Below are 26,669 nucleotides of genomic sequence, written 5' to 3'. Positions count from 1 at the left end.
TAAATAATAATTACAAAGCTATTCTTTCTGTTGACTTATTTTTGTGACAGAGACAGAGAGAAGGACAGATAGGGACAGACATACAGGAAGGGAGAGAGATGAGAAGCATCAATTCTTCATTGCAGCACCATAGTTGCTCATTGATTCCTTTCTCATATGTGCCTTAAGGGAGGGGTGGCTACAGCAGACTGAGTGACCCCTTGCTCAAGCCAGCAACCTTGGGCTCAAGCTGGTGAGCTGTGCTCATACCAGATGAGCCTGCGCTCAAGCTGGTGACCTTGGGGTCTCGAACTTGGGTCCTCTGCATCTCAGTCCAACACTCTATCCACTGAGCCACCGCCTGGTCAGGCCTTTCTGTTGACTTTTAATTTTTCTTCACTGAGAGCCTGATTTTATCCTAGGCATTTCTTACTCATTGCTGACCTTTTCCTGTCATTTGATGTTAAATACCATGCAATAAATGCATCACCAATGAAATGGCCTGAAATAGGTTGTACACTGAATGTGACCATAATAGATCCAATTCTTGACTTAGCAGAAACTAAAGAGGTCTTATTTGTGATCTTCCTTTATTCTTTTTTTTTTGTCCCAGTACATTAATTTAAGAATATACTATTAGCAATTAAATTAGATATTATTTTAGCATTTTATTATCAATAAAAAACTTGGTTTCATTGTTTTATTACTAAAAGGCAATATAGTCTTCTTGATTGTGAAAAAGCCATAGACAGGTCAAGTCCTTTTCATGCCTCAGATCTTAGGACACACTAATTTTTTAGATCATCTCTAAGGTCTTCTAGAGAAGTGATATCTTATTTGAGAAGGAATAAATGATTAAAGTGTCTGGTGTTCTGTTGTGTTAAATATCCTGTATTGAGCAATGAATCACAAGTCAAATAGACATATGAAACAATACATTTTTGGTATACTCAACTTATGAAATAATTATCGTGAATATCCCATGTATTAATATGATGATATAATATGAAATAGTTTAAGATCTTAGGTATTAATATTGAAAGATAAATCAATAGTGTACTATAAATTATTTTATTTGCTGATACAAATAGTTAGCATTATTCTAAAATTTAGAGATGTTTTCTTGTCTTTATATATGTTGAGACTCTTCTACCTCTCATAGGGAAGAGACAGTATTAATGTCCTTATTTAGCTTAATATGCTATAGGTAATATACATATGAATTTTTATTTACAAAAACAACAATCTACTACAAAATGTACTAAAAACTCTTTCATGCTCAGGATCCAAAATGAGAAAACCCAGAAGGTCTAATCAATACATAACCAGGCCTCTTTGGTTTTCTTTATTGGGAGTGATGGGACCAATCTTTTGATTGAATAAACACATGCTGTTTATCTGTACAATCTGGCCAAGACTGTGATTATGTTGCTTAATATAAAAACATGTCGACCTTGAAAAATTAATTTTTGTTTTCTTTGCTGTTTTTATTTTGTTTTATTTTTTAGTTTATGGGCCATGCAATGGTATGCAAAGTTCTCCAACATACAATAGTCATTTCTTCACAATCTTTCTCAAATTTAGTTGCACAGTGGAATCACCTGGAAAACTTTAAAAACTGCCAAAATGTGAGTTCTACCCCAGAAAATGAGATGTATTTTAGATTCAGCCTGGGTATGGGGTCTCATAATACCTCCTCCAGGTATTTATAATGGGCAGCAGAGTTGACATCCCTGGGTGTAAATAGCTATGATATTCTTATTACAACGTATTGCTGGATTGCCGTCTAACTTCTTCAATCATTCTACTTACTGAAAAGATGGTCACCTTTTCCCTCTCTTCTCTCTTACTACAGAACTTTCTGTCAAAACTTGAGTGGGCCTTACTGAAAATATCAATTCTGTAATTTTTGTAAACATACATTCTTATACATGTTAGAGACAAGGCCAATAATTTTTAGCACTGTTTATTTTTGTTACAAGAAACTGATGGAATTGAAGGTCAAATAACCTTCTGATTGCACAGATTAAACAAGAAAGTATTTCATGTTTTAGCTTTACAATGCATATCATTGATTTGAAAAGATCTATACTATTGATAATGAAACATAAGAAGACTAATTTATTTTACATATCTACAACAAGTTTTCTCATATTTCTAGATCAACCACAAATCATACATGAAAATATTTAGGTACATGAAAAAGCTTCATAACATAAAAAAAAAATTACATTTTGAAAAAAAATCACATGTGAAAGCTCATTAAATAATAACATTGACAAATAAATAGTTAATCAACTTTCCTTATTAGCTGCTGCCATGCATTTCTGGCATTCCATTCCAAGCGAGGGTCAGCATGCAGGGTATAATTTCATACTAGGAGGCTGTGAAAAGCTACAGGGCTTATTTTTGAAGTGAAATGTCACAAGGTCTTTCTTTCAAAGAAAGATCACTCATGGCTGCTGAAGTGTTCCATGAAGATTACCAATAAAAAAAAAGGAAAAGAAAAAGAAACACCCTTTTGAAGTGTTATTGTAAAGATTCAAGGCAAAAATTTTTTTTAACTTTTTAGTTTTGGAGGGTATTTGCTTGGAAGGGGGGATGGGTTGGGAAGTAAAGAGTAACTGAGAAGTCCTTTTCTGTTTTAAAAAGTAATTATTCAATATATAGTATGTATATAGTATCACCAGTCTTTCAAGAACCAAGGGAAATTAAAACTACAAGATACATGAACTTTAAATACAAATTGCACTCATGGACATGTGTACATCTTGGAAAATGTGTAAAGGAAAAACTATTCCCAAAGAAGGTCCTGATATTTAGGACAGCTTGCTGGGTATGATCAAAGCAGAAAGCGTATATTTTCAAGTAAGAAAATAGCAATGGCAGGCTTGAGTCTTCCAAGCAATCAAATCTGTAAAGCAGATGGTTACCAGTCAATCCAGTTTTAAGAGTCTGAGTTCTAACTCATGCTGTGCTTGCTGAGTTTGCTGGCTCTTTTCCGCTCTCTGTGATGCTGGGCCGGCTCGGCAGGCGACATGCTCTCGAAGTTATGACTAGACTCATTGTGCTGTCGAGTGTACCTCTTGCACTTGCAGGCGGTGACCACGGTGATCTTGTAGGTGCGCGTGCTGCCATCTTGGCACTGCAGCTGGATCCGCTGGGTGCGCGTTTTGTCATTGACACACCTCCACTCCTGGGAGCTCCTCCTGCTCCAGTACTTGGTTCCGTAGCTCCCTCCGATCCAGTTGGGCAGCAGCGGCAGGGGCAAGCACTCCCCGGCACACACCAGCTCCTTCAGCGGGCTGATGCTGGTGCACTGGCCGTCGGAGATGTACTTGGTGGAGCGCAGTTCCCGGCAGCCCACTTGAACCCGGGCTGCAAGAAACAGAAAGAAGGTGTGTCAGAGACATAAACTAATGGACATTTTTAAAAAGTAACCTGCAACGGCAGAAAATATTATGCCAATGATAACAAATTGCCAAGTAGGAAGGGAAATACCTACTTTATTTCCACAATGCAAAAACCTTTCTGAATGGTTATAGAGATGCTCTCATGAAAAGTATCAGTTTACATGGCTATAATTTTTGAAATAAAGTAAACTAGGCCTGATTTTTTATGCATATATAACATTAGCTAATTGCTTACTGAAGTATGTGAAAATCCCATTTTTATAGTCTCACTCCTCGATTTAGTTTAAGCAGCTCTTACATTTATGTATAAAAAAAGAGTATATTTTAATGTTCTTTTTCTCACAGGTCATTTTTGGTCATGTCTAAAATTGCTTTTAATTACTTTTTAAACCCAGTGAGAAAATGTGGAAAGTAACTCAATATTTTTGTACAATGCATATGAACTCTGTAATACTATTTCAGTTGTAAAATTTAGCTGCAAAAGAATTGTACTTGCATATGTGTACAAAGTCTGACATTTTGCATATCAAACTTAATAATTACATTTTAAACATAAATTCCCAAACTATCTTTTAAAAACACAAATATTAAAATGTTTGAAATGCAAAATGTCACTACAACTCAAAACGTAAAGGATATAAAAGCCCCTAAATCAGGAACGTATGGTTGCCATAACAACTTGGCTACATTTCCATGAATTTTATGGCAGAAAAATGCCTAACATGTCTGATTTACAACTGCAAAAGGAGCCACGGTGTTCATTTCCTGAATATTGGTCATGGCAAACTTTTTGTTTAGTTATTTGAGTTTAATGAGTCTGTTCTCTAATTGGCTGTTTCTTGTTACATGCTTTATGCAATTAAAGCAGAAATCTTGAAATTTTTTAGTTTTCCTTTTCATTGCTTTGTTATCTAAACTTGAGGAAAATCGCCTGTAATAAGCTTGAAAAGAGAGTGAGGCTTGTTAACCAGGAAAAGAAAATGTTTAAAAGTATAACTCCTGGAATTGAAAACATTTAAAATTGATCAAGGATATTGAAGTGGGCTTGCATAGAATAGTGAGAGGTGATTTGAAGTAGATATTGCATTAGGAGGTTTACTCCATCCCTGTGCCCCAGTACTTCTGAGGTAAAACATATAGCCTAAGGGATGTGATAGTTTTGAAAAATGTAGATGGTATACACACACATGCATACATGTAGCTGTGGAATGTGGGGTGAGAATTTAAAGGGGGCACTAGCTGGCCGGTCAGTGTGTCCTCCTGTGTGAGTCTGATTCCAGCCCACCTTCCTGCAGCTACCTTAGGAATGCACCTGGAAACAGCCGGAGAAGATTCTGACTTGTCTAGCTTTCAGTTCCTGTACAGAGAGAGATTCAGCATTTTTGCAGTGACAGTTCATTGACAATGAATACCCACCACATTGCTCCGTAATCTAATAATAATCAGATATTTCCTGTGTATGTAAAAGCAACCACCTTCATGAAAGCAAAACACCTTGGTTTGCTCAGACATTAGCAGTCATATCTACTTTGACTTTTCTAAGGTCAAAACTACTTTTCACAGTTGAATGGAGTTGAGGGGGAGGAGCAAAAGATTTGTAAGATTTCCTGTGCACCGTTTCTCTGGGTCTCTCTTAAAACTTGATTGTTAGCATGTGAACTTTTGTAAAGGAAAGGAGTGAAGCAAAAGTTAGGAAAAGAAATTTAACCCCCCCCCCCACACACACACACACTAGGGGTCACTTATTGTATCAATTAAGCACATAGAGAAGAGGGAAAATGTCCCCTGTATGTTATTGTATTGTTATTTTAAATCTCTGCACTTATAAAAGTTTCCCAGTCTTTCACAGAAATATACAATTACCTAAAATTTTATCTGGTTAGTAAGAAATTGTCTCAGAAAAATATGATTCTCCAACAATTTTAGTTTTACCCCTCTTTTACATTGCTCACCATCAAAACTGTCAACTATTTCCCTAGACAGAGTTGAGAAATTTGTAGTGAGCAATTTTTCCCCCCAGAAAGCGTCTTTTTTCCCCTTGTGATTTCTTATACATATTTTGATTAAGTTACCTTTATGCACTTTACCAGAATTGCACGCCCTGAAATAAACAGAAAACAACCTGAATGTAAACTATCTAGAACAACACTTCATAAAATAAAAAAAACCCTCACTGTGCATGATTTAAAGAAGCAACAGTTTAATTCCTGGAAACATTTTCTCTTTGGATGTTTGATAAAACTTAAGTCTATGCTGCATAATCACATCACTGTTTTAGTTATGTTAACTTCCTAGGAAAGAATGCCAATCTGCACATGCAACAGATTACTCCAAGATTATTTAGCAATATATATATGGTTCAGGTTAGTTAGCGATGAAACAGTTCTATAGGAATGTGAGTTAAATGCTACCACAAAAAAGAAAAGACAAAATCCATATAAGTAAAACACACTTACTGTTCCGATCCAGTCCAGTGTGACTGAAATGCCTGCCTCCATTCCTGGCTTGATTCAGCGTGCTGTTGCTGCTGGGGTGTGCTGGAACAGGTTTAACCACATGTGAATAAAGGATTTCGGTGGCATCATTTTTAAAAGCCAAACAGCTTTTCATTAGGATGCATGCAAGGGGAATGAGATAGAAATGAATGGCAGGAGGAAGCATGGTGAGTAGAGGATTTGCTTGGCTGGAGAGCTGGTTAATTCCTTTCCCTCTGCTTCTGCACTGTAACTGTGAAATTCCTCCTCTAGGTTCCCTTTATATATCCCTGAGGTTTGGCGTTCATTCAGGTGTAAAGTTGTGTAGAGCTTCAGAGTGAAAACACAGAGAAGGGGTGGGATCCCTACATGACCCTGCAAAAGAATTTTACCAATGGAAGAGAAGACTACAGAAAAGGAGGAGCTTGGTATCCAAATTGCCTGAAATTTCAGAGTTGGACTTAATCAGTTGTCTCTGAGCTGAAGCAGCCAGGCACATTCTATAGCCTCTTTCTACAGATGCTTTCTCTCTCTGCCATTTCCCTTCCTGACTCTAGTTCACAGTCAGGGTTAATTTCAATGAAAATACACTGCAGTTCATTTGAAAAGGTTTCCATTTCCACTGTTGTTGTGTCCTCCCCTAAGATTTTAGAGTGTTTGGGTAAGTGAGAGGGCTTGTTCCAGATAATAGGAGGAATTAAAGCAAGTTTAAATATTGTAGGACTTGCGTGGAATACCTAGTTTAAACGTATTTTGTTTCTCAATAAGCAAACCAAAAAATATATATAATTTTTCTGTAAAGTGTAAGGCACAGAGCTAGAATCTGCCCCCTGGACACATTTAAATAATGCAGCTTTGATCTGCACTCGCTGCTGTGCAGCTAGGTAAATTATTGCCAGGGGTCTGTGCAGGGAATAATGAGCACAGCTCTGTCTACGGCAAAGTAATTAATATCAATCTTCATCTTAAAATACATCATAGGCATTAACATTTATAGCATCATTTGATAGGAAAGAAAAACATTTCTGACAGATTATTGTTTAGCAAATTCAAAATAATTTTTCCTGGTTGTCCCTACCTGTATTTACTGAACATTTTCTTTGACACTGCTGCCCATGGAAGAAACATTGTACTTCCATCAGCCCCTTTATCCACACCTGGAACAGTGTTGCATTCATTAATACTAGGCCATTTTCCATCCTTTAAAAATGTCATGAAATTCCATCTGATTTATGTGACACTTGGATTGGAATAAATACATATTCTGAATCATCTTTCCAGTGATAAATTCATTTTGTCCTTCTTGTGGCTACAAAAATAACATTAAAGCATGAATATTTTATATCATTCTTCTTTATAAACTTTTTTCCATTTTAACTATTTTCATATCTATCTATCTATCTATCTATCTATCTATCTATCTATCTATCTACCTACCTATCTATCTATATGCATTTCTCCGCAGTAACACTGTTGACATTTTGAAATAGATAATTCCTTGTTATAGAGCACTGGGTGTTGTGCAGCATACACGACTTCTACCCACTAGATGCCAGTAGCACCCCCGTTATAACCAAAAATGTCTTCAAACATTGGTAATTATCCCCGTGGGCAAAAGTCACCCCAGCTGCGAACTACTAATTATCTATTCATTTATCTATCTCACTATTAAAAAAAAGTAAAATTAAGAACAGGAGATGACTTGATAATGCTAAGGAATTATTGTTCTTTTATTTAAGAGTAAAATGGTACTGTGGGTTTGTTTGAAAATAACGACTGCTTTTTATTTAGGGTTATATACTGAAATATCCTAGATTAAATGATATGATGTCTGGAATACACTTCAAAAAAGCATGAGAGTGGGTGGTTAGAGGTACGAATGGGGCGAGATTGGTTATGGGCTGAATGATGGCTAGTCTAGTCTGCTTACACTTGTGTAGGCTCAAAACAGTGCATAGTCAGAAAATTTAAAACTAGAATAATAATTTTAATTTAATGTATGCATACCACCTAATAACAATCAGATCCCTGTCTGACAGATGTACATAGTCACTTATTCTAACATCATTCCTGGAAATAACACATCAGTTTATTAGGTATGCATGGATATTACATGTCAGGCATCCTTCTAAAGTACTAATTATGAAGAATTTTTTATCCTGCTTATCAGGGAATTTGACATTATTTACATAAAGTATGTTAATATTAACCACCAACTTATAGATCCAATGCCTAAAAAAAATAATAGGGGCAAAATAATTTAATCTCTTTCCATACTATTTCTTTTTTGTTCCAGGAGGAGGAAATATTTTAATTTGATGTTTAATTATTAGGTTGGGGTAGATTGACCAGAATAATGCATAACTGTTCAATCTGCCTTGCACCTAGAATTCTGTAGGCTCAGCCTTGAGATATCGCCTTAGGCAGAAACAAATGGAGGAATGAAGGCAATGCAGTTGATCTATCTGGATAGGGTCAATGCTGAGTTCTTAGGTCCAATGTATCTGGCAGGGCCAAATTAGAAAACTACTTTGATAAAATAGAAACAATCAAATGTGTTTGTTTCCCTAAGACTTCATTAAGGATGATCTCTAACTGTTATACTCCGATAAGGTTATGGGTATAGATGTCTGATATCACAATTGATTAAGGAAGTATTCCCCTGAGCAAGCTACATTCTTATCCATCTTCAGGCCTCTACATATCATGTTCTCCTTCCACTTGGAACATCCTTCTCTCACCCTTTTCTCATTTCCTTCTTCATTGGCTGATACCTATTTTTCCTTTAAGTTTCTTTTTCTTTCTTTCTTTCTTTCTTTTTTTTTTTTTTTTTTACGGCACTAAGACTACAAAAACTTCCCTTGCTCTCCACCTCTTCAGGTCTAGAGTCAGCACCCCCCTTTGTGTACCAGAGTGACTTGTTGCCTGATGGCTTTGAAAACCTTATGATAGAACTATTTTTTTTTTTTTTACAAATATTGTTGAAAAGTTAATTTAAGAAATACAGGGAAGCCTGACCTATGATGACGCAGTGGATAAAGCATTGACCTGGTTGGAAACTCTGGTCAAGACACCCATAAGAGTTGATGCTTTTTGCTCCTCTGCCCCCTTTTATCTCTCTCTTCCTCTCCTCTCTAAAATGAATAAATGAAATCTTAAAAAAAAATAAATACAGAAAATATATTCTTTCACATATAAAAAGATTAATGCTTATAGTAAGCAGTTGTTAAGATGTCCCCTAATAATCATCTCCTCATGAAATTCATGCCCTTGAAGCAATCCCTGGCCCTTGAGTATGAGTTGGACCTAGTAACTAACTTCTAATGAATATAATGTAGTAAAGTGATAAGATATGACTTATATGATTAGGTTGCCAAACAACTGTGACCTCAGTCTTCCTCCCCTGCTCTAGATTCTTCACTTGCTCTGGTGGGAGCTTTCCTGTAGAGAGGCCCAAGTGGCAAGGAACTGATGTCTCTCACCAACAAGGAATTGAGACACTCAGCCAAACAACCCATGAGTATCTGTATTTACAAGCAAACATGTGAGTGAAAGGGAGTCTCCCCACAGTCAACTCTTCAGATGAGACTGTATCCCTAATGTTCATCCTAACTGCCACTTTGTGGGAGACTTTAAGCCAGAGGCACCCACTAGAACTATGAGTTAATAAATGCTGTTTTAACCAAGTTTGAGGGGATTTGTTACATGGCCATAAATATAACTAATGTAGTATTATTTGCTTAAAAATGAAGATACAGTAACTAAGCAATCAATTTTGTGAACAATGCTAAGGCCTGGAAAACATCAAATGTGGAACCATTAAATATAGTGACTGTGCAACTTTCATTCTTCAGACAAGACTTGAAACATACTTTTCAGTCCTCAGCTGAGTCATTAATGTGTTACTATTATTAATAATCAAATAATGATATTAATATTACTATTGGTTTGATATACACAAGTTGAAAAGTCATTTTCATGATCTAAATAGTATTGGTTACCATATGACTCCTGGCACTGAAATCAGAAAATCTGAATTTGAATCTCATTTCTACCATTTACAATCTGTATGAACTTCGATATATTTCCTGAAATTCTCTAAGTCAGTTTCTTCATGTGTAAAACAACCAAAATTACCTACCTCACAAAGGAATAAAGAATATTAGTGTCTGTCACAAAACCTGACCAAGAAGAAATATGGAAAATATAATCATTGCAATGAGTCTAGGAATCGTGTTTCTCGACAGAGTCTTTGAATTTAAAAATGAGTTTGGAAAGATTAAAGAAATATCAAACAACTACAATTACTGTACTTAAGGTGGACAACAAAAAGTTGAGAGAAAAGAGATGGCCTAGCCTAATTAAATACGAGATAATGTTGAATATCATTTCATCTTAAAAAGTTGCCTGACCAATTATTTTTTTATCTTTGATAGGGAAAGAATAAGAATACAAGTAAATATAAACAAAACATATCTATATATTTATTGAATGCAATGATAAGCTACTTCTGGTTCTCCTGGATTTAAACTTTTCAGAAAGATCCAGTTAATAAGATAGAACTTGTAACTAGGAAAGTAATTAACCAACATTTCTTTAGACAAAAAAAAAATACACTATACTCTCTTCATGCATAACACCATAGAATCTTTACACGTCAAAATCCTTAAAAAGAGGACGAAATAATATCTTTAATTGATTTTATTTATTTTTTTGTTCTTTTATTCGTTTTATATCAACATGTGTTGAGCCCTGTATTTGTCCAGGGACTGAAACTCTGAATGAGACACAGGTCCTGCCCTCTCTCTTCCCTTTCCCACCTGCTCCTGTTTAGACTTCCATTAAAGGAACTCCTTTAACCTGAACTTCCTTCATGATTTTCTTCCTCCCCCACCACTTCTGTTAGTTCTTTTAATTTTTATTTTGTTTAATTCCTTTTTAGTTTTATTGATAGGACAAGTAGTCCTTTTATTATAAGCTTCCTCAACATAAATAACATTAATTTAGATAATGCTGCTTATAAATGCCCTGTGTAAGCTGATATAAAACCCAAGTGGAAATTTAAAATCCAGGGGATGTATTGTAGTTCTAGCTAGAGCTCCTTCATGTGGGCACTACTGACGTTGGGGCTGACGGATTCTTTGCGGTGGGAGCTGTCCAGTCTGTTGTAGAACGTTTAGCAGCATCCCTGGGCTCCTCCCACTTGATGTCAACAGCAACTCCCTCACCCAGTTGTGTCGCCTGGTGTGAAAAATCATCTGCGTTACAAATGACTGATTTAGGCAAATTCTCTAATAAACTCCCTAAAAATGGCAGCAAACTGCTGTTAAGGAAAACCTCACTGCAATCTCTAGGGAGCAGATTAGGACGTAGGGACATGGCTTTCAACTGATGGCACAATCTAGAGAGAGTAGTAAATTGTCCTTTTCACTATCATTTGCTACCTTATGCAGTTGGAAACAATGTCCTCACTCTGTGTACTCAGCCCACACAAGTTTCTAAACTAAATTTGACCAAGGCTGGCAGCACATTAAATACTCCATCTCCAAAGGTGGGTGGGAGCTGGAATTAGTTTTGTTCCACAAGCCTGATAGTTGTTCTAAACTGTATCTTGCTTGAGAGCTTGTTAGAGCTGCACGTTCTGACCTCAGACCTGAGTCAGAGTCCCCTGGGGTGGAACCCAGGACCCTGTGTTTTAACAAGCTCTCCACATCACTCATGCTGGCTGACATTTGAGATGCACTGTTCTAGAACAGAACTGGGCCTAGGCTCCAGAGTCTTCCTGTTTGCACCATTAGATGGGAGCCCTGCCCTAAAGCCCAGCCCAGCTGGCCAAAACCCAAACCAATTTCCTGTTCCTGTGTGTATTTCTCCCTGGGGACTGCATTCTCTCAGTGCCCGCAGTGACTGGTTCATGCATTTTCCCACAGAAATGGCCACAACAATACCTCCTGTGGCATCGTCACTCACTGGAAATTTCGGCAGCCGTACCTGATTCTCTGGGATGTCAGCGTTGACCCAGATTTAAGGAGAATACTCTGGCCACTGTGGTTCTGATTGATGCCCACTAGAGTCAGGAGCATCCCACAGCCGAGTCAGGCTCCTAGCCCTGGCAATACCCAGGCTTGCTTCATGATCTCCTGAAGAGTCATTACTCAAGAACCAGCGAGTTTCATCACCACGCTTGAGTTGGTTCAGAGCTTATGTCACCAATAGAGACTGAACAATTCTTACTTCTTTGGTATGTCAGAAAGCTGGAGAACAAAAAGAATTTAGCAGAGGGTTTGATCCAACTCTGCCACAGTCTTTTCTGGGAAATAACGTTGATGCAGAAATTTCTAATTCCATTTCTGATCTTTTTAGTGAAGTAATCTGCTTCTAAGTAACATGCAGATGGAAGCTGTGGTGTAAGGGGTCCCATAGCAACCGTGGAGCTGGAGAAAAGGAAATGTGATAGGGCACATGGGAAACAAGTCTGATGACATTGATCAGACATTGATTGGAGCAGATCATTGATTACAATCCTGCTTTGTGGGCTTTGAAATTTGGACATAATTTGATAGAAAATGGAAAACCATTGAAGGATCTACATGTGTGTCTGTGTATGTTTAGTTTTATTTTTCCAAAGTGAGAATACTATGTAAGTTATACCCAATTAAAGAGATAGAAAATGTCTATTACCCAAAAGTTGTTTTTCAGTTCTTTCCTAGTGACCACTTCCATCCTCTTCTTTAACGTAAACCAAAATTCTGATTGCTGACACCAGTTATTTTGCCTATTTTCAAATTTGATATAAATCTGACTCTTTTTTGTTGTTGTGTACTCTTGCATTGCATGGACACCCACGCTTATTTATCCAGTCTAGATTAGGTTGATTTCAGCTTTTGGCTATCATGAATAATGCTGCTATACATTCTCGTACCAGTCTTCTGATGAGTACGGCACACATTTTAATTGGATATATATCTAGTTGTGAAATGAACAAGATGTAGGATATATATATTTTCAGGTTTAGTAAATAATACTGAAAAAAATCCAGAATAATTTTATTAAATGAAATTGCCACTAGCCCTGACAGATTTTAAATAGGGAAGAACAAGACCAGTGTTTCAGGACACGGAATGCAGAGCAATGAATGAGATGACTTAGTTGTGGTTTTCCTGGAACATGGCAAGTGGGAATATTATTGCAAGAGCTCAGGTGGAAACTAGGAATTTCCCGAACTTCAAGGAGTGACCGTACTAGGGGACAATTAGACATACTGTGGAGGTCAGTTGGCAGGTGATTGCAAATGAAGGCAATGGTGAAAATAAAATTGTAAAGGTGGGTGACTTGGGAGACTGAGGTGTCAGGAAAACCAAGGTTGGCAGAGTTTAGAGTTCAATAACGAGTGTAGACTGTGTTAGGATGACGCTAGCATAAAAATCTAAGAGAACGTGTCTAAGACAACTGCGATCAGAACTCAAGAAATCTATCCAGCAACTGACAATAATTCACTAGCATGCTTTCTTATGATATTATAATGACACACCTTGTTTTTGGAATTTTTTGTCAAATAACATAGATTGCAACTTTCATTTATATATCCTCTCTCATCTAAGTGTGCCCCTAGATTTTTTTAAAAAAATAACTCTACTTTAAGTGATTCCCAAGTAGTATGAACTATTGTATAGGTATAGTTGTACAGTCTTATAAACTGTATACCTTATGTTTTATGAGAAACTATAAATAATAAATATCTCTCAGCATCTTTTATTACCTATATAGCCACTAGCTCTGTTCAAGTTTTCATAATCATTTTCCTGAACTGCTGTCATAACATTCTTAGCTGATCTTCTGTCTTCCATGCTCATCACTGAAGTGCACTCTCTGCAATTAGATACAGAATGATCTTTTTAAAATGTTTATCAGATTATCTTATTTTAAAACGTCAGTTGTTCCTTCTACTTGCAGAATAAATACCTTCATGAACAAACTACTCTCATTTCCTGCCACGCTCTTACTTGTATGTCATGCTTCTGGAGTAGTTTTTTATGCTCACCATTTGATTTAATGCCTTTATGCCTTTTATCCCTGTGAATGTTCTTTTCATAATTCAAAATGCTGCTCTTTTAACTTTTTCTTTAATATATAGAATTGATTAGTCAAACCCTGAGAAACAAAGAAAAAGACAATTGGGGCAAAGGAAGCTTTTCTGAACATACAGGAGATGAATTTTTGAGAATTCTGTACTGTGATTTAAAATAATATAAATACATTTAGTTTAATCTCAATAAAATTGTGTGATTTACATTTCCACATTTAGGATTAGTAAAATAATTTAATATGTAATGAGATAAAGTGTAAAATAATAGAAGAAAAAACATATTTGGATTTTCAGGGTACAATATTAATTTATAAAGCATGAAAAAGAATACGGTTTTAAATTTTCAAAAATTTTAAACAAGTTATCCTTATTAATGCTCTCATGGTAGTAATGAGAAAATTAATGTGATTACTTAATAAGTTTATTTAAAAATTTATTGAACAAATACAAAAATGATTATATTGTGGAAAACATTCACATCATCAGATATCTACTTTAAAAAAAAACAAGGTTATAAAATTATGAAAATAAAATATACAGTTGTAAGAATTGTCAGTAGTTTAATAAATAGAAGGATAAAATCCACCTCTTCTCATTTCTCCTCCAACGTCAGTCTCCAGAGAATATTTTGGTTTAAAGTTTCTTGGGATGTTTTTCAACATTGCATTTAGTAATATGTGTATTTGTGTGCATGGGCACATACATATGTTTTTCAAAATTTTATATAAGACTGGATCATGTTACACATATGATTTCTCAAATTATATTTTTACTTAATGGCCTTTCTTGGACATTTTTTTATATCAAAATGTACAGATTTACCTTCTTGATTTCAATACTTGCATTGGGTGAATCATATGGATGAGTCATCAGTTCTTTCTTGGTGAACACATAAACTCTTTTTAGATCCTATCCTTTATAAATGTTGCAGACTATTTGTTTTGAGCAATTACATTTTGGAAGTGGAAGAGTGAGGGTGGGTATGTGCACTTCATGAAAGACCAGAAGCCAACCCTGTTCTCTGATAGTGTCCCAGACTATTGACCAGGCGGCTTCAGACAGGCATAATAACCACATTCTTTGAAGATTCCAGTAAGATATGTAACTCCAAAGCTTTTAGACCTGAAGGGACCATGTAGGTCAGAAATGGATAGCTCGATAGTGACCAGTGGGGAATGATTGCTGATGACCAGTGCCTGTAGGAACCTGCCCCTCAAACTATGGAAGAAACTTTGCAACATCCTTGGTGAAGAGTAAGGGAAGGAGAGAAAAAAACCTGAGGGCTAAGGTTCTAAATCCAAATATATAAAGAAATGCAAAATGTATTTTGTGCCCATCTAAGCTTCTAAGCTGGAATTTATACCATCTTTATAAACTTTTGCAGTGTCTAATATACCAAGATATTTTACATGTGTTGATATATTTAAAGTTGTACTTTCATTTTAGAGCCTTTTTATACATAAAAGGATTTTTTTTCATTGATTAAAGAAAACATTTCTATTTAAAATAATGTTATTTTATGTAGACATAGTTACATGTAGACTTCTGTTCTAACATTTTTTTTTTTTAATTTTTAAGTGAGAGGCAGGGAAACAGAGACAGACTCCCACATGCTCCCCAACCGGGATTTACCTGACAAGCATCCTACCAAGTGATGCTCTATATGTCTGGGCCCCTGCTCTGTTGCTCAGCAACCGAGCTATTTTAGTGCCTGAGGTGAGGCCATGGAGCCATCCTCAGCACCCAGGGCCAACTTTGCTTGAATCATTCCAGCCATGACTGCAGGAGCGGAAGAGAGAGAGAGAGATAGAGAGAGGAGTGGAGAGGTGGAGAAACAGATGGTTGCTTCTCCTGTGTGCCCTGACTGGGAATTGAACCCGGGATTTCCACACACTCTGACCGATGTTCTACCATTGAGCCAACCAGCCAGGGCCTTCATTGGTTCTTTTAAAATATAATTCCAACAAAAAAAACCATGCCTTTACTATCATCTTAATTTGTTAAGGCTTTATTATATCACTTTGATTTTATACTGACATCAAGCATAGTTTGAAACATAATACAAAGAGACAAGATTTAATAGTTTATTTTGAAGAAAAAAATAAGAAAAGCCATGCTGGCATTATGACCATTAATTTTATTTGCTATTGCTTTTACCTTTAATTGGTACTTTTGCAATCTTTATTGAAGGCTTTAGCCTGGTTTAAGGTTGGCAAAAGATTAAGTCAATTAAAAATCTCATGGAAGCAATTTAACCATTATTCTCTGATTAAGAAGCATTGATTAAAATTGCTTTCAACAAGGAAAGACAGAGTGGATCCTTAAAATGTCTTATGGCTTAGTTAGAATTGTATGTCAACCAACAGTTTAGATTGTCTTCAGGCCTAATTCTCCAGCATGTTTATCTAGCAGTGTGGGGCTGCTGGCCCGACAAGTGCTTGGGGAGGCAAGACTCTACTGACAAACAGCCAACGAAGAACTTAAAACAGACGGGGGAGAGCTCGCCCCTGCCAGGACATTGCAAGCTGTCTAGTGACCATCTAAGTGTTCTGCTAGTTTTGTTGCCATACTTGGTAGTCCTGGGAATCTGGCTAGCCTCAGAAGTTGAGCAAAACAAAATACAACTATGCACAGCCACGCCCTAGGGTGACTGTCTCCAAATACCATACAAGTCCGAGGCTGAAGCACTTGAAAGGCTTGTATCCCCGCAGATCAAATCTTTATAAGATTGAGCCTTTAAAGACAACCCTTAAGCACATAAATGTTGTCATTTACAGCACTGTTTCAGCGCTATTTTACCTTTCCAATTATATAGGTGGCTAATGCACATGATAATTATAGTTCCTTAAAATTTATTCACTCTCAAGCAGATCAGCTCAGAAATGTTGGCACAGTTTCAGGGTTCCTTAACAACTGCTTGCCAAACCACTCTTTGATCCAGTGAAATCATCATATGATTCAAAACAAGGCCTACAGCCTTTCAAGAATTCACATCCTTAAATCCTCATCTTCATCGCCCAACCTCCCCATGTTTGACCTAAAAACTGATTTTCCCTTATCAATGCCAAAGATTGTTTTTCCCCCATGGGTTTTCTTTGTTCCCCCTTCGTTCATTAACGATTTTAGCTCATATATACTGGTTTTTGTTATATACTAGAGATTATGGCTTGCCGTGCAGTAATAGAAGTAAACTGCCTCCCCTACATTCATCACATTCATGGAGACAGCTAGTTAAAAAGATAATTATACCATCAGGTTGTAGGTCAGGGCAGGGTAGACTGGACTAGAAGGAAAGTGGTGGGGCTCAAAGCCACTGGTGGAGGCCAAGAAGAGTCCAAGCGGAGCTGAATCCTGAGCAGAGCATGAAGGATGAATAGAAGTCGATGGTTGCTAAACGCAGGAGGGTTGGGGTATTCTAGACAGAAGAAATAGCATGTGCATTATGGTCTGGCAGTGAGAGACAGCATGGCAAAGTTTAGAAACCAAAGACGTTTTGCCAGCTTTGAAATGACTCACAGTGAAGACGGAACCAAGGTCGGAGGACCGCGCACCATGAGAGCGAATCGCCACGTCTTGCCCTCCTAAGGAATTTCATTTCATTTGAGCGTCTTTATGGACCCCTAGAGTAATTCTGAGCAAAGAAGTGACATGATCAGATTGGGGTTTTGGACAATAGCTCTGAGGGAGTGTAGAAGAAAGTAAAAGTCAGAAATAGCACAGAGTGAGCATGTCTCAAATCAAACAGAGGATTGAGGAGAGCCTGGGGACCAGAAGCAGGGCTGCACAGAAGCTTTCGGTGGAACCCGCACTCCTGTAGGTCAGGACTGTGATACAGAGAGAAAAACCAAAGAGGAAACCTCAAAGGACAGGGAAGAAAGAAAACGAAGGGGGCTGGAAAGCCAAAGGGACAAGAGAAAAAGAGGGAAAAGGGAAGGTAAGTAATTTGAAAGAAACCTTTGCTGAGGAAATCATAGCTCTCCCATTGGCCTAAAGACAGAATCAGAATATTTCCAAAGCATTCTATTTCTCCAAAAAGAGAGGCAAGTTGTTCTCTTTATTAAAAGAAGTACTCATTGAGGTATGACTGACATGCAGAAAGCAGCATGCATGTAATATATACGACCTGATGAGTCTGAATGTATGGACACACCCCGAAACCACCAGCACAGCCAAGGCCATCAACTCACCCATCACCTCAAAACATTCTTTAAAGTTTTTGACCAAAAATATTTTCTAATTTACCTTAATATCCTAACAACTTTGCTTCTATTACTCATGCTATTCTGTCCTGTTCTGATGGACTTCTTAAAAATCTTCCATTATTATGAATTGAATATCATATCCAATTGATTTGGTCAAAACTCCTTAGTGGCATTTTTTCCTATCACATGTATTTCCAAGCTACCAATAAATATTATCAGTTCTTCCATCGAATTATATCCAGAATCCAAACACCATCTCAGCTACAACTACCTTGACCCAAGCCACCATCTTCTCTTACCATGGCAATTAGAAAGCTTCCTAACTCTTATCTACCAACATCCATCCTACGGGCATCATTGCTGTACCCATAACTCTCTAGTGGCTTTCCACCACCTCACAGTGATCTGGAGACTGCGAGAGCCCTGCTCCCTTACTACCTGCCTGTCCCCGTCTCCTCCTCCTTTTCCCTCTTCCCACTCTGGTCTAGCTACACTGAGCTCCTTTTTGTCTCAATGCATTGTCCCAGGGCCTTTGCATCAGCAGTATCCCTCTGCCCAGAACATTCCTCCTTCATATATCTTTTCCCAAACATCACCATACTCAAAAGGTTTTTACAGCCAACTTAAATTAGTACAGCTCTTGTCACCATTCATCGTGTACTTTGCTTCCTTTGTTCTGGCTCCCCGCCCCACTACCAGAATGTAAGCTCCCAGAGGGGAGGGACTTTCTTTTGCCCGCTGTTGGCTCCCACGTGCCTAGAATATATTTGGGACAAAGTTGGTGATCAATATTTCTTGACTAAATTGATCCGTGAATTAATGTGTAATTGTCCACTGAATAGCACTTGTTTTTGCCTGATGTGCCACAAAGAAGCCATTATTATATACAATAGAGTTACCAGAGAGTGCAATCCCTTCTCTTTGCAAATAGGCGTTCCAACATTGCCAGAATCCTAGAGGAAAATCATCTTTGGTTTGGAAATGAAAACAGCAGCTATACAGTGCTGGTTTTAAGCTAAAGGTTAGTAAACTGAATCAGAACTTAAAATCTTTTCAGGATTCCCAAGTAATCTAGGACTGAGCCAAAGTTCGGTCCCACTGAAAATGGAACTTTTCAAAGGAGATGACATCTTTGTGTTGGGGCAACTCAGAAATGTTTAAGAAAAAAATTAAATTTAAAATTATCCTTACACACTGATAACCACTGTTATCATGTAGGTGTATCATTTATCATATGATATGCTACTGAATTGATAGAGTGCTTAGGAAGAGAGTGTTTAACTGAAATCTCTACAGTATTTACTATCTCTTTATCTAATATTTTTGTCTATCCCATTTTTTTGTTGTTCTTTAGTCAAGTTTTGTAATGTTTTTATATTTGTCTATATTTCTTAACAGGTATTTTATATTTTAAGCTGCTGTTGGAATTAGATTTTCTTACATCATAAATTCTAAATGTTTATTTAAAAGCTATAGAATTTGATAGTTGATCTTGTAACTGACCACAATACTAATACTGTCTAATAATTTTTTAGTTGATTATCTCAATATTTCCTGGTAATCACATGATCTGCCAAAAGTTATCATTTGCTCCTGGCTTTTCCATGTTTAATATTTTGTTTCACCCTATATTGTTATTTATTCTGGCTTAAACTGTGCACCAATGTTAGTTTATAGCAGTGGGTGGGCAATCTTGTATTGTTCCTGACTTAGCCGGGAATGATTCTAATACTTCCTTTTTAACTTTAATGTTTTGTAGTTATATATCAAATAGATATTTTTAGTTGTCTCTAATTATGCAATAACTTAAGTGTACTAAAACAAACATCTTTGGGTATACATATTTGTATCTTTTATTATTTCCTTAAAAAGGATGCAATGATGGTTGATACATGATGCCAAATTTTTTCTAGAGCTTCACATATAAACTTACCTGAAGTGTGTGAGTCCTGCTTGTATCACTTTTAGTATTGCCATTTTTAAGATCGCAAAAATTTGATTGATAAAGCGTATTTTAAGATTTAACAGGTATGAACAATGCATTTTCTTAGCTCATTATTGTATTTGTTTCTTTTCTTTCTTTTTTTTTTTTTTTTACATCGTCTAAGTCTATATTATATAAAGGTTTGTCTCATGGAGGAGAGAGTACCCGAATAAGTTAGACTTTGTTAGTATAGCAAGCTCAAATTGTGTCAGACAGTTTTGCATCTGCCATAGAGTGTTGCTTGCAATTTGTTTCTTTTTTATTAATTGGCCATTGGATTTATTCCATAAATTATTCTATACTTTTATTTAGTTGTAAGTTCTGAAAATATTATACAGATAATGATTCTCTGATCATTGTTTGTGTACATTTTAGCACATTTGTGAATACCAAGTGCTCTTCAAAAATATTCTATTTGATAATGTTCAGTGATATGTAAAAGTGCCCATTTCTTTCTACCCACCCTAAATCCAGGGAGAATAATATTTATTGAATTGACAATTCAATAGGTGAAAATTGTATATCTTAAATATTTGCTTCATCTCTAAGTTTGTTAATGAATGAGACCATTTTTTATTTATTATCAATTTCTTTCTTCCTTTATTATTTGCCTCCTTATTTTAAACTTGTACTTATATTATTCATTCTATGCATTTGTAAGGGCTCCTTATCTATGAAGTTAATGGTTTATTGTAAATGAAAAGTATTTTTTAAGTTGACTTGCTATTTCATGATGCTGATGACTGTTTGCTTGTGTTGAGCATCTCTTGTGCTACACCTCCAAGTCCTCTGTTGCAGCCATTGTTGCGATGTCCAATTCCCTGCCATTTCACCCAGCTTCTATGAGGGACAACCTGAGCGCATTTACCTCAAATCCTTGTCCCAAACTTTCTGCTTGCCGCTCTGGGCTATCTCTGACCTTGCGGTATGATACTCCCAGGAACTCACTGGTGCTCATGTTTGTGATGGAGCTTCTTCCTTCTTCCTTCAAGTGGACATTCTGAGACTTCTCGGGATCTCCCTAGGGACTGAGTAATGCAGTGCACAGAGGGTGGCCAACCAGATAATGTATCTTTGTTTCAACTCTTCTGTCCTCTGTCACTCCTGGTGTCTGGGATCACATTCCCAAAGAAATAACACACACATGCATCTTTGTCTTAGGCTCCACTTTGAGACTGACATACATGCTTTTTACATGTAAGGACTGTCTATGTCTGTGTATGGGCACAGGTATGTGTGATCACATATCTAACTCATTTATTTTGTGGTTTTCAACTACATCTTCATGCTTAAAAAGACTTCCCCTATCACCAGCATCAGATAAATGTATATGTACATTTTAGTTCTCTGTGATTCTTTTTCTCATTTTCTTTCATATAAAATTTATTTGGGACAGGGTGCAAGGTAATAATCTTTTTTATTTCTCACAAATAATTTTTAAATAAACTTTTGAATAAAGTCCACTGAATTTCTAGTCTTTTCTCACTGATTTCCTCTTTTAACATTTCAGGGTTCCAGGAGAATTGTAGATTATACAAGAGACCAATGCTCTAGTCTTATCTTTTCCAGCATGCTGTTATATCCACAGTCAGGGTAGATGCACCACACATAGATGCTTTCTGTTGGCTTTCTAACTGGACTCCCAGATGCTGGTGACACTCCACGTTGAGGCTGTCACAGCAGAGTAAACAGCCAAACTCAAGCTTTACCACAAGTCTTAAATATTTGGGGGTTTGTAGTCTCATTTTGGAACAACTTACATCAACAATCTGCTTCCATTTATGGACAGCTTTATTAACATGAAATTATCCAGGTTTTTTTAAACAAACCTAATTATCAGCAAGACCACAGCCACATGAGGCTGAGCTGTAAGAATAGACAATACCTTACTATTGCCATAAACTTCCAAGAATCTAAAAAAAAAAACCTCAAATCTGCCATTGCCACATAGTCATGCACTAAATATTTATGTGCACAGGGAGGTTGTTTCTGGTATTCATATCTGTCTCATTGAGCTTCCAGTCTATCTCTATGACAATACTACCAGGCATGAATGAGGCTTTTTAAATATGTTTTAATACCTGGCAGAGCAAATCCCTGCTCCTTCTTCTTCTTTTCCTAAAATCTGTTGACTCTTCTTGTTTGCTTATTCTTCCAGTTGAACTTTAAAAATCACTTCAAGTTCTTCCAGGAATGTGGCACACACAGAAGGACATCACCCAGATGCCCTTGCAAGGTGGCTTGTTGCTCAGCTGCGAGGACTGCATGACACATTGCAGCTGTCAGATCCTTTGGGGTCTCACTCTCCCAGAGGCCGTTCCCACTGGGGAACTGGGAGAAGTGGGGGTGAAAAACTCCGTCCTCTCGGCAACCTGGCCGCACTCCTTGGGGCACCAGCTCCCGGATGACTGGCTGAGGCTCCACTGCATCTCCAGCTCAGTTTTTTATTCCTCGGGCCTGCTGTTTCCCTCCTTCTTTTCTCAGACATCAACCCGTAATGAACATCCTACCCTCTGACTTCCATCCCAACCTCTTTCTCTGGCGTGCTCAACCTGCAGCAAATTTAATTGGAATGGAATGCCGAACCCGTCCATCAATTGGGGAAAACTGAGTCTCTTTTAACACTCAGTTTTCCACTTGGGAACATGAGATATCTCCAAATTTATTTGTCTTTACAAACCTCTCTTCATATAGCATTTACAGGTTACTTTTTAAGGTTTTTCCTTGTTTTCTTATATTTATTGCTATTGTTTATTCCTACATTATGAGTAGAACTCTCTTATCATATCTTCTGTGTGATCCATAAAATTATAAATCAATTTATAAATAATGTCATATATGCTATGAGATATTTTTAATTGTAACTTTACTTAATTCACTTATGAAATATGCTTATTTAAGATATTGTCTATATTTGCTTCTTGTCATTTATTATCATTTTTGCCTGGCTCAATGAAATTATAGGCATATATCAAAAAGACTTCATTCCAGTTTTTCCCATTTTAAGAGTAATTTGAATAGTAATACATGTATTGAGTGGCTCAAATGTATCCAGCAATGGCACATGAATGGTCTGAGATATTACCTACAATCTTCACAGCCACCCCTACAAGGTTACATTATAACTTATGCTTTTTAAAAGAATGCATTAAACTTACTCATTAGCTGCTGCTAGTAAGTTATTGAACCAGGAGTCAAACCTAGGCAGACTCTAATGACTTTTTCCCTAGGCAACATAACTAGACCAGTCCTCCCAAGTTCGCTTTTACCTTTATCATATATAGTTTTAAATTTAATAAATATAAAATATATATTTCAATTTTAATAATATTTGTATATTTAAATTCAACATGCACACATATATACACAGAGGGTTCCTCACTTATAGTGGTTTACAGGGTGCAAAAGTGATATACATGCTTAATGAACTGCACGAAATATTTAACACTTTATTCTAAAATAGGCTTTGTGTTAGGTGATATTGCCCACCTAATAGGTGGCTAATCTAAGTGTTCAGAGCATGTTTAAGATAGGGTCATCTAAGCTGTAACGTTCAGTAGTTTAGATGTACTAAATGCATTTCAATTCAGTATTTTCAGTTTATCAGGGTATAACCCAAGTCCAAAAACATCTGTATATATAAAATCTCATGCATAATTCATAAATTCCTATTCCTTATATAGCATTGGAACAAAAAGAAACATGCACACTAAAAAGTTAAATTTCACTTTCACCTTATTCCTTTCCATATGCTTACCCTCCCCAGAGGTAACTGCTATTAACAATTTTCCATATATCCTTACAAACACTTTTTATTAGTTTTTACTTTCATGTGCACACACATAACCCATATATAAGTTTGCATTTATGCATACCAAACTATATATAAATTTATTCTTTATGCTGTTACTAAAATTGGTTTATACTTTATGCATTACTTTGGAATGTGCTTTTTTTTTTAACAATGTCTTTAATCCTTTCCATGTCAGTGTAGAAAATCAACTTGATTCTCTTTAAGCTCCTCAGGACCACAGGTTCGGCACTCGAGTCCCTGAAAGGCCTAAGAAAAGCTTACGTTCCAAAACCAAGTAGAAAATTGAGGTGAATTGTTTCATTAGATAGATCTTTAAATGTTATAACTAATACATAAATGTTTCCTTCTTGCGTTAATTTAGTTCACTGGAAAATTAATGGGTTCTCACCATACTTTTGTCCCCAAAAAGCATTCTATCTCGGGCATTGTTTTATTAGAATAAAGATTTAGCTTTTTGTACTATAAATCCAAATTCACAGCGACTGTATAAAACTGTGTTTTATTCTCCTACGCTTAACAACACGATCTGGATTGTACACAACACTTCTGCTCATATGTCATTGTTCTAAAAACCTAGTCACATAAACACATGTAGCTTCAAGTGTGTTTGGGAAAATTAATCTGGATGACCATGAGCCCAACTGAATATTGTATTTTTGCTGAGAACCAAGGGGAGGACTGGTAAACTGACAGGCTATGCTCAATAACCTCACAGTTTAGTTTAGAAAAGCACCTGATTACTGTTCTGGGGAAGCTTTATTTTCTTTAAATACTGAATCTAAACCCTTAAAAAGAAACTTTTAAAATTAAATTGAAGTCTGACCAGGCGGTAGCGCAGTGGACAGAGCATCAGACTGGGACTCAGAGGACCCAGGTTTGAAACCCCGAGGTCGCTGGCTTTAACGTGGGCAGCTCACCAGCTTGTGTGCAGGGTCACTGGCTTGAGTGTGGGCTCATTCGGCTTGAGCACAGGCTCACCAGCTTGAGCGCAGGATTACTGGCTTGAGCCCAAAGGTTGCTGGCTTGAGCAAGTAGTCACTCACTCTGCTATAGCCCCTGGGTCAAGGCACATATGAGAAAGCAATCACTGAACAGCTAAGGTGCTTCAACGAAGAACTGATGCTTCTCATTTCTCTCCCTTCCTTCTGTCTGTCCCTATCTGTCCATCTCTCTGTCTCTGTCACACACACACACACACACACACACACACACACACACACACACACAAATTGAACTGAAAATGCTCGTAATGCAAAATAGGAAATCTAGTTTTGTGAAGTTTCTTTACCTAAATCTATTAGCTATTATGAGATGGGCCAACATCTTCATTCAAATGATCATAATAACTTACTTATTAAGTCATTTATCCTAACAAATGATTTATTGAGCAATAAATTCTTATATTAGTTCTAAAAAACACATATCAGAATTAAAATAACAAAGTTGATTCCAAGTAGTGTTTATCTGCATCATATAATTTCATCCAAATCATCTGAACTGATATTAATGAAGAAATAGAAACCAGTTTACCAATTTTATTTCTCTCCTGAAGAATTGTGTATTTTTTACTTAATTTAACATTTTATTATAGGATTCATAATATATGGTTTTTATTTTTACAATAGTGAAATGAAACAAAAAGGAAGATTAACATTCATTCCAACAATCTTGTACTCCAGAAATTCTTCACATAATGTATTTGAGTAACGCATCTGGTAAAAATATGTTACACATCAAAATTAACCTGTCTTAAAAGTTAAAGAACAAATTTTACTTGAAAGAATAATACGAGGTTCAAACAGAATGAACAATGAGTTTGGAAATGAACTTCAAGAATGCAAAACACCCTGTTTATCATGATGAATTTCTACATTCAACCCTGACTCTTTGAGGGGAGGGCATATTCTTGATACTAATTCAGCTCATGTATATTGAGAATATACATTTAAGAGAAGTCACAGAGGGTGTCCTTGAGAACTGAGTGATAAAGTACATCTCTCTATCAAGTTAAGTTTAAAGTATTAACACAGATAGTTTAGACTTCTTAAAATTTTTCCAATCAAGATTTTTTGATTGTTGTTCTGGGTCATCATGATGCAACATACTATAGCAGATGAATTTTGTCCTTAGGCACTTTGTACCTAACAGGAAAATGATGAATTTATACACAGTTTTCTTCTCTTAGTCGCGTGCATTTTGTATGTGTGTGTCTCTGTGCAGATGCATTTTTCTGACACTAGCATTTACTTTCTTGGAAAAAGAATATCCAGACAGTAAAGTATATGCCTTTCTGAGTTAAAAATAAAATCTCCCAAGGCATACATACCCCAGCCAGATTATGCTAAATGTAATAATTTACGCAATATGCGTGTCTTTCCCATTTTCTTACCGCCCATTTGCACATAGCATTTACTCACCCATGAACAAAGCATTCCAGTAGACCCATGATGTGTGGGAGTTCAGTAAGGCTCAAAGGGAGGACAAAGTAAACATGTTAATGTCTACTACTAAGTAATAGGGGTGGGAGTGGGGGCATTGACAGCTCCGAGAAGCCACACATCCATTTAAACCAGAATTTTCTTCCAACACAGAGGAAGGGCAGTGTCATTCTAAAAGCCACAAACAACCCAGGAACCCTATCATAGCTTTTCTTACTCCTGTGACAGCAGCCCATCTCTTACATTGAAAATGATGGTGTGGAAGGAGAGAGAAAGTGA

General features: G+C 36.6%; 2 protein-coding genes and 1 non-coding gene across 3 annotated transcripts in view; 1 reads left to right on the top strand and 2 right to left on the bottom strand.

The window, feature by feature from the left end:
• Positions 1-26,669, top strand: part of LRRC72 (leucine rich repeat containing 72) — a 135,565-nt gene that overhangs the window by 35,855 nt on the left and 73,041 nt on the right.
• SOSTDC1 (sclerostin domain containing 1) lies at positions 1,945-6,194 on the bottom strand. The gene is made up of 2 exons (XM_066353872.1): positions 5,849-6,194; positions 1,945-3,357 (listed from the first exon to the last, which is right to left on the bottom strand). Exons 1-2 carry the CDS (start codon positions 6,051-6,053, stop codon positions 2,942-2,944), a joined length of 621 nt encoding a protein of 206 aa, XP_066209969.1. The 5' UTR covers positions 6,054-6,194; the 3' UTR covers positions 1,945-2,941.
• LOC136384276 (small nucleolar RNA SNORA28) lies at positions 20,253-20,381 on the bottom strand. The gene has a single exon (XR_010747567.1). It is a non-coding gene; the product is annotated as a small nucleolar RNA SNORA28 (small nucleolar RNA).

This window comes from Saccopteryx leptura, chromosome 12 (assembly GCF_036850995.1).
Source record: "Saccopteryx leptura isolate mSacLep1 chromosome 12, mSacLep1_pri_phased_curated, whole genome shotgun sequence".
Taxonomy (NCBI): domain Eukaryota; kingdom Metazoa; phylum Chordata; class Mammalia; order Chiroptera; family Emballonuridae; genus Saccopteryx; species Saccopteryx leptura.
This window is presented reverse-complemented; position numbering and strand designations above follow the sequence as displayed.